Source organism: Mya arenaria, chromosome 6, assembly GCF_026914265.1.
Source record: "Mya arenaria isolate MELC-2E11 chromosome 6, ASM2691426v1".
NCBI classification, from domain to species: Eukaryota; Metazoa; Mollusca; class Bivalvia; order Myida; family Myidae; genus Mya; species Mya arenaria.
Genome location: NC_069127.1, coordinates 74,579,779 through 74,589,089, shown reverse-complemented (window position 1 = coordinate 74,589,089; position 9,311 = coordinate 74,579,779). Strand labels below are relative to the sequence as shown.

The following is a 9,311-nucleotide window of genomic DNA, read 5'->3' as shown; positions in this document are numbered from 1 at the left end:
TTTCAACTGCCATTCGGAGCATTTTCATACCGTCACTTGGCGCATTTTCACCCTGCAATAATCGACTGGAAATGGTCGAATATCCGACTGGCGAATATACTTATAAAATTGATTTAAAACAGCATTTGTCGCAAAGATACATATGTGTACATGCATAAACAAACATTTGGCGGTCGAATTTTCCATATGTGACCTTTAAAACCATATATATAGACATAATTTGAATCCCCAACTACTGACTGGGTAGTAGTTGAATATTCGCGAATAATCGACTGGAAATGGTCGAATATCTGACTGGCGAACATACGAATCAAAGTGATTTAAAACAGTGTTTGTCGCAAAGATACATATGTGTACATGCATAAACAAACATTTGGCTGTCGAATATTTTAAATATGTGACCTTCAAAGCCATATATAAACACATAATCTGAATCCCCAACTACTGACTGGTTAGTAGCTGAATATTCGCGAATAAACGACTTGAAATGGTCGAATATCCAACTGGCGAATATACGAATAAAAGTTATTTAAAGCAGCGTTTGTTACGAAGATACATATGTGTACATGGATACACAAACATGTGGCGTCTGATATTTCTATATGTGACCTTTAAAACCATACAAATAGACATAATCTCAATCCCCAACTACCAACTGGTTGGTAGTTGGATATTCGCAAATAACCGACTGGAAATAGTCGAGTAGCTTAATATCAACATCAAAAACTAACTCTGATTTTTCGAATTCCCAACTGGCAATAAGCAGGTAGTTGACTCTTCGAATCCCCAACTGGCAACTGGTAGGTAGTTGAATATTCGAATCCCAAACTACCAACTACCTTCTTACTTTACCGTCATAACTGCGAGTGGTTATTTCAGGACAAAATTCGAGTAGCAGTACGTGTTTATAGTACAATAACTATAGTATTAACTAAAATATATACTCTTTGAAAGATAATTTGAAGCGTTTTGTTCGATAAGGCATTATCACCTATACTTCACCTTTACCTCTTGTTTATTACTGTTATAAATTAAAAAAAAACAGAAAGTGTCTATAGCATTTGACATTAAGCACAAAGAGCTGTCACAGTAAGTGACGAATTCCGACGTAGAGCCAAATCAATTCAATAAGTTGTGCTACTACTAATATGTCTACACAGCGATGGGATGCAAGTCGAGGTAGGGCGGTAGGTCTCGCACACGACAGATGCAGGAAGAAACGGGCTGTTAGTCTCGCACACAACAAATGCAGGATGAGTTAGGGCCGTAAGTCTCGCACACGAAAGATACAAGAAGAGGTAGGGCCGTAAGTCTCGCACACGACAGATGCAGGAAAAGGTGGGATCGTAAGTCTCGCACAAGACAGATGCAGAAAGAGGTAGGGCCGTAAGTCTCGCACACGACAGATGCAGGAAAAGGTAGGGTCGTAAGTTTCGCACAAGACACATGCAGGAAGAGGTAGGGCCGTAAGTCTCGTACACGAAAGATGCAAGAAGGGGTAGGGTCGTAAGTCTCGCACACGACAGATGCAGGAAAAGGTGGGGTCGTAAGTTTCGCACAAGACAGATGCAGGAAGAGGTAGGGCCGTAATTCTCTTACCCGACAGATGCAGAAAGAGGTACTGACATTATTCTCGCACACGAAAGATGCAAGAAGAGGTAGGGGTGTAAGTGTCGCACACGACAGATGCAGGAAAAGTTGGGGTCGTAAGTCTCTTACACGGCAGATGCAGGAAGAGGTAGGGGTGATAGTCTCGCACACGACAGATGCAGGAAGAGGTAGGGGTGTAAGTGTCGCACACGACAGATGCAGGAAGAGGTAGGGCCGTAAGTCTCGCACACGACAGATGCAGGAAGAGGTAAGGGTGCTAGTCTCATACACGACAGATGCAGGAAGAGGAAGGGTCATAAGTCTCACACACGACAGATGCAGGAAGAGGTAGGGCCGTAAGTCTCGCACACGACAGATGCAGGAAGAGGTAGGGGTGCTCGCACACAACAGATGCAAGATTTGGTAGAATCGTTAGTCTCGCACACGACATATGCAGGAAGAGGTAGGGCCGGAAGTCCAATCATCAAAAAACAATCGCTTCCCACAGGCAACCAATCTCTACATACAGGACACCAAGCTCTACCTACAGGCAACCAATCCCTGAATACAGGCAACCAATCACTACCTACAGGCAACCAATCCCTTCTTACAGGCAACCAATCCCTTCTTCCAGGCAACCAATCTCTACCTAAAGCAAAAAAAATCTCAACCTACAGGCAAATAATCTCTACTTACTGGCAACCATTTTCTAGCTACAGGCAACCAATCTCTACCTAGAGGCAACCAATATCTACCTACAGGCATCCAATCTGTACTTACAGGAAACCAATCACAACCATACACTACCTACAGGCAACCAATTGCTACCTACAGGCAACCATTCTCTGCCTTCAGGCAACCAATCCATACCTACAGGCAACAAATCCCTACCTACAGGCAGCCAATCGCTACCTAAGGGCAACCAATCGCTACCTACAGGTAGCCAATCTTTACCTACAGGCAACCAATCTCTTCCTACAGAAAACCAACCCCTTCCTACAGGCAACCAATCTCTTCCTACAGGAAACCAACCCCTACCTTCAGGCAACCAATCGCTTCCTACAGGCAACAAATTCCTACCTACAGGCAACCAATCACTACCTACAGGAAACGAATCTCTAACTACAGGATACCAATCCGTACCTACAGGCAACCAATCTCTACCTACAAGCAACCAATCTCTACCTACAGGATACCAATCCGTACCTACAGGCAACCAATCGCTACCTACAGGCAGCCAATCTCTACTTTCAGGCAACCAATCCCTACCATCAGGCAACCAATCGCTACCTACGAGTAACCAAACGCTACCTACAGGTAGCCAATCTTTACCTACAGGCAACCAATCTCTTCCTACAGACAACCAATCCCTATCACAGGCAACCAATCCCCTACTACATGCATCCATTTTGATATAAAAATTGAAGATTAACATTTAATGACCAAATTATCAAATGAGGAACAAACAATAAGCATATCCCTTTTGTTGACATTTTCATAATGTATCATTAACACAGTAAACTTCTATTGAACCAAATCACTAACACATCATTATATCTTGTTGCCGACAGGTCGTCGACCGATTGAAAAGCAAAAGTGGCATACTTACTTATACGTTCTGCGCTTCGAAAAACGACATATATTTTTTATTTCTCTAAATGATATGAAAGGCACAGGGAAATACAAACACAACTGATCAACAAAATTCATAGTCATTCATTCAAGTCAAATCTGAAAAGAAAGTGCACTAGATATTTGTAAGACAGTCAGACAATGCATCTTCATGCAATGTAAGTCTTCACAGTCTTTGTGACATCTCTTTCACAGTCCGGGCACGTGTTTGTGTTCCGTGCACAATCCCCACAGGTCGCCCTATGGCCACAGGGTATCAGCAACATGCAGGCCGGCCTCTCTCTACAGACCCTGCACTCCAACATGGCCCGTCGTCGCCGGTTGTCATCTTCTAGTTCCGATATGGACATCTCTGAGGGTGCTGGTGTTCGATATGAAAATAATGTAATGTATGCAGTTTAAAAAGTTTAAGGAATCTTCATACCCACAAAACAGTTGGTATGACGGATAACAACATTGTTCTGGTTATACCTCTTTTCAAACCTTCCATACACGTTTAGGTTTATTAAACAGCGTAGAAAACTTTATTGTAATATTGTAATAGAAATACGTTAAAAATAATAAATGACCAGCATTAAAGTGTTGGCCAACATATCTAAACGAAAATGTTTTGTGACTTTGTTGTGATTGCCCTGTATATTGTTTTTTAAACAGTGAGAAAATCACATTTTAACCACATTTCTTTTTTTAAAATGACAGCTAGCATCAAGAAGCCGCAATGTTTTTTAGGTTGAACTGCCTGGGACGATTTGACCTAAATGTAATGTCGCAAGACGTTTTCCTTCTGAATGAAAATAAAATTTATATTAAAAGTGATGCATTATATTTTGGAGGAATTTGCTCAACAGTTCAACACTCAGAGATATCTAGCGATGAGTTTTTTGTAGTTGCAATGCCCTAACCCCGTCAAATTTTGTTCTGGTCCAGTTTAATTTTCATAGAAATTTGGAATAGCAAACGTATTAGCAATATATTTCCACATTGGCCCATATATATATGTAAATTTGAACGTGAATAAACATTCATGTCTTTGAGGAACGACTTTGCACTACTAATTTGTAGGTATCACACGTGGTATTAGGTGGTTGGTGTTGTCGTGTCAAATAACAAGTTAATTTATATTGCACAATGAATGCTATTGATGATAGGCTTAGGAAATACATCCATTTGGAGATGGTCAGGTTTCGGCGAATGTGGTTAATTATGATCATCACGTGATTCGCTATATAAATACTTTTTTTTCTGTTTTACATGAAAGCTATCAATTTGTCTTTGATTGACTTCATCCCGGTCAACAGTATGTACTATTTCTGGCTTTAGTGCTATGACGTTATTTTTAGACGGTATCTTATTCATGATTTTTAACACGTTGTTTAAATAAAAAAATGATCGGGAAATAATCAATGATATCCTATATAATTGTTTTAATCGTGGAAGTTTTGGTAACAGTCAAACATATTGACACTCGGTGCATATTGGCCTCGGACAACAGTTCATATGTCAACCCCTCCACCACGGGGCAACAGTTTTGACTGTAAACCGAATAACCTTGAAATAATTGTATAATATTGTATGGTTATATTCACCGTGCTAAAAGCTTAGTCAATTCAAATATAGAAAAATGCTCAAGCGAGAAATGGCGTGATCATTACTTTACATAACGTACGTACGTACGTCATTGACCAACTGTAAATGGTACCGCCAACATTAGTTCAGTAAAATATTATAATGGCACATACCTTTTTCAACATATCTTGGAGACGTCCTTGCCACTGATGACGAATCAGCTTTCTTAAAATAAAATGCATTATATAATACATACCAAAAAGTCTAAAACAGTTCCAGCACATTTTGGAACATGTTGAATACAAAATCATGCTGTTAATCTTAGTGGAATTTGTCAACAACGTATTAATTGTAAAATTATAGATATCGGCTATGGTTGCTTGAAAAGCAAAACAAATAATACAACCTTTACTGAAATTATATGTATTAAGGCGAATGTGTCAATCACACGTACCGGCCGTTTGCGTCTTGAGGGACGTTTTTAAATACTTTTTTCAGTAATCGAATGAACGTTCATATGCTCAGTGTTATACTATACCAAACCTAGCATTTCTAAGTGGGTATTAATAATAGTAAAAGGTCAAAGGTTATACACATTATTTAAACCGCCTGATACCGTCGCTGATAAAGAAGTTCTATCCCACAGACGAAAACAACTACAGAAAGGAAAGTTTATATTGTAAACATTCATACAAATTTAATTCAAATTTACAATGTATATACTTGTAATGCTTTGTGTCTGATTTTAAACTTGAAAAAAGTGTACAATCAGAATGCATATGCAAGCGAAACTTGGAGTTTGCAACTAGAACATGCTACTTTGTGAACACGTCGTACTCACGAAAGCAAGGCTGTTTGGACATTCGGTGCACTTATGGGGAGAAATTTTATTGTTACATAGCAACCACTGTGATATTTACCCTCAACGCTTCGTAGTAGTACAAACCAAATAGTACACAAAATCGTCATCACTATATACATTTGGACATTATATAAGCTCTAAACATAGTCTCCATTCAATGGAAAAAAATAATTCTGCCTCTTCAATCAGCATGACAAAGTACAATGTCATCTGGCCAACCGTCCCCTGCAGTACTTTGATTGTGTTGCTGTTCTTTCATACTCACACTTGTCAGGAAAGGACAGAGATTCGACACCTGTTCATGCACTGCCCATGGGTCATCATCCTCAGTCAGGTAACGAAGAGAGGTGCCGCATGAATAACACTTCACAATGTCGTGGTAACCTTAATTAACATAAACGTACTGCACGAATAGCATGTCTTGCATCAAATAATGTTTATCTCGAAAATAAATATTTCGCATACTTTTGCTTGATGTGACCCATTTAAAAGAACTCGGAATAGAAAAGAATAACATGTTTTGAAAAATCAATGTCGTCGTTTTAAGTATCGTTATACTTACGATTATAATATAGTGAGTTACCTATAGAAAAGAACCCCGCTTCTGCCAATTTAGATGGCGATGCTGTGTACTGCCAGTTGTCGAAGGTATTCATTCTGTCCGAGATATTATCCATTTTGAATCAAAACTGTCAATGTATTTATATGTACTACCTCATATCTTACGAGTGTGGTGAATCTATGTTTAGACGTAGGTAATCAAAATGGGATCCCTCGTGTTACTACTGTTCACGGCAAGTATAGCGAATCGGTAAAATGGTATCGACTTGAACAGTGAGCTTGCGATTCGTTGCCATAGTTTTTTAGTATTATGAATTTAGTTTCCGCCGTTGGTAAGTACATGCACTTGGGTGTTGTTTGTGATGAACATCTATCTGCCACAGAATCAATGCGCGAAGCGTGCATTAATCTAAGAGGGACTTACTTCAGCATTTGTAGTAGTGGCATGTATCCTGAAAAGATCAGTGCTATAACATTGAGGACAATATAACAGTGTCAAATCCTTCAAAAAGCGCTATATGGATGTGAAATGTGGAATCAGCACTCGGCAAATGACATGAGAAAGTTAGAAGTTGCCCATCGTCGTTGTATAAAGCACATGCAAGGCTTCCGCAAAAGTATGTCATCAAACTTTTCACTGTGTACATTGAATATGACAGATATTTAAACAATGATAGATTATTGGACTATTTGGCCAGTTATGTCGGCTCCCGTGCAAGATTTTAGCCAAGGAGTTATTTGTGAATAGGCTAGTGCGATTTCTGAAATTTGATAAACAGTTTGGATTTATACCTGACGTTTACAGACTATTAACAAAATAAAACCTGTTTTACTATTTAAATACATATATAAATGATGCAATATTTCCATCGAAGTTTGCATGGAAGAAGTGACTTGACACTAATGTAACTCGACCGGTAAAACATAAATTGTTTGTAGATAAAACGAGAGTAGGGGGTAACCTAGCAATGGAAAATGTTGTGCAAGAAAAAAAAATGCTCCCCACTTTGGAGAATCGCTAGAAACAGTCCAAAAGTTCGTCCACTATGTGTAAAAATCCTAAATGCTATCGGAAACGTTGTTTCACGTCCATATCCACAGCGATGTAACCTGTGCAGTTTATTGACTAAAAACATGACTGAATATGACTTTGTTTTTTTGTCATATGAGAGACAAATGGCAGACAGAAGCATGGAACTCTATCATTAGAGCGTATGGTATTCGCAAGTTTAGCTCATTTATGTCAATGCCCTATGCTGACTAGAGTCAGTATTTGTTTAAGATGCACTCTTACTCCCAAATAAGATTAAGCACACTTAATAATATTGTTTTAATAGTCCTTCAAGGATGAATAAATGTCGAAAACAATGGTTCTTATGAAGGATACCGAATTTAGTTTGAAAGAATATGCATAAAAATGGTATTTCTACCTTAGGAGACTATAGTAGATCACAGTAAATCTTTGAGCACCAATCATTTAATATTTTTGCGCTCTCTGCTGTTAAATAAACGGTTACGATCTTGTTTTGAGTAATTAATATTTTCCATAATTGCATTATTTAGTAATTAATTAAAGGTCTTTCATTTAAAATTTATGTTTGTTATACATGTGTATGTATTGATTTTGAATAAGAGTGTCACTTTAAGTGTTGCTTCGGCAAGTAGTTTCGATTGCTTAACTAATTATGATGTAATGGTTGCATGTGCTAGGTGTTATGCTTAAACTATAGGGCCTTAATTGAATGTACTTCTCGTATACATGTAAACTAGTATGCGATGTACCATATCAGATATTAATTATGCATTACTGTATTTTGTGTTATAAACTGTGATGAATTGCATGATTATCAACCACATTAAATTGCAACTATAGATATTGAACAGCTCAAACATGTACTATACACATATATTATGTAATATCATTGTATATGTTTATCCATTGTAAATACGTTTTGCTCTTCATAATTGGAGGAAGTAAATATATGTATACATTATCGCATCAAATGAGACAACTACAAAATACACAATGCATTCAGCTGAACAAACAATCACATCACTACTCTGCACAGCAGAATTTCCCATTGTACATTTCTAAGAAATATAATACAAAAATATGATATGTACACATTAAGAAGCACTCATTGATTTGAGAATCATAGGACTTAATTTATCAAGTCAAACATAAACAATTATGACACTGGAACTAATTTCATGAGCTTGCCCTTTTTTCAAAGATTAATCCTTTATATATAAAAAAAGATGTTTATAACCGATCATAGAAATCTCTAGTGTTTTTTTAACATTGTGGTGCCGAAATTTGACCTCATTTGCAATGTTAAAGCACATTTATTTTTCCATTTTTTTTTAAATTATCAAATTATGTTTTGAACATGGGGCCCTTAACTTGTTTTATGGAATAGTTTTTGCATTCTTAAACAACCACACTTAATTACATTTTTGTTTGCTTTTCTGTCTATTTTATAAAGCAAACTTGTTCATTTCAAGGTAAAATGGGACTATCCAATTTTAAAAAAATGACACATTTTCCCAATCTGAAAGACCCTGGCCCAATCCCCTAAAAACACTGCCCAAGAAGCACCATAAGCCTTGAATAGAGTTATACAATTCAATTCAGGAGGTATTTCATCAAATCAAAGTGTCATGACAAGGTGAAAACAAGTGAACAATTGTCCATTAAAATTTTATTACAGTAGCTTCAAAAATAAGAAAAAGGTCACAATCAATGTCATCCAAGCAAAGCATCGATATTTCATTTTAAAACTGTACACATGGTTTAAATTTCATTGCCATAGCTTCAAAAAAATCAAAGTAGGTCAAATATCACAGTCAAGGTCATCCAAGGATAACTTATTATGTTAATGACAAAAGGTACAACAACCTTTTATATCTTAGTGTCCATCGGAACTTTCTGGAATACGCCTTATGAACCTGTAAATTAAGTTGAAATATGTATCCAATACAACATCCTCAATTAATGTTGTATGATACATCAAAGGGGATAACAATGAGTTATAAATAGTGAAAAAAATACCTATAACAGTCTGTAAACAATTTTACACCTAGAATTGTGGGCCTGGAT

General features: G+C 37.3%; 1 protein-coding gene across 1 annotated transcript; it reads right to left on the bottom strand.

Moving 5' to 3' along the window:
- Positions 1-3,076: 3,076 nt before the first annotated feature.
- LOC128238679 (baculoviral IAP repeat-containing protein 7-A-like) lies at positions 3,077-6,384 on the bottom strand. The gene is made up of 4 exons (XM_052954818.1): positions 6,234-6,384; positions 5,916-6,034; positions 4,962-5,013; positions 3,077-3,583 (listed from the first exon to the last, which is right to left on the bottom strand). The coding sequence occupies exons 1-4, from the start codon at positions 6,325-6,327 to the stop codon at positions 3,372-3,374; spliced, it is 477 nt and encodes a 158-aa protein (XP_052810778.1). The 5' UTR covers positions 6,328-6,384; the 3' UTR covers positions 3,077-3,371.
- Positions 6,385-9,311: the final 2,927 nt, after the last annotated feature.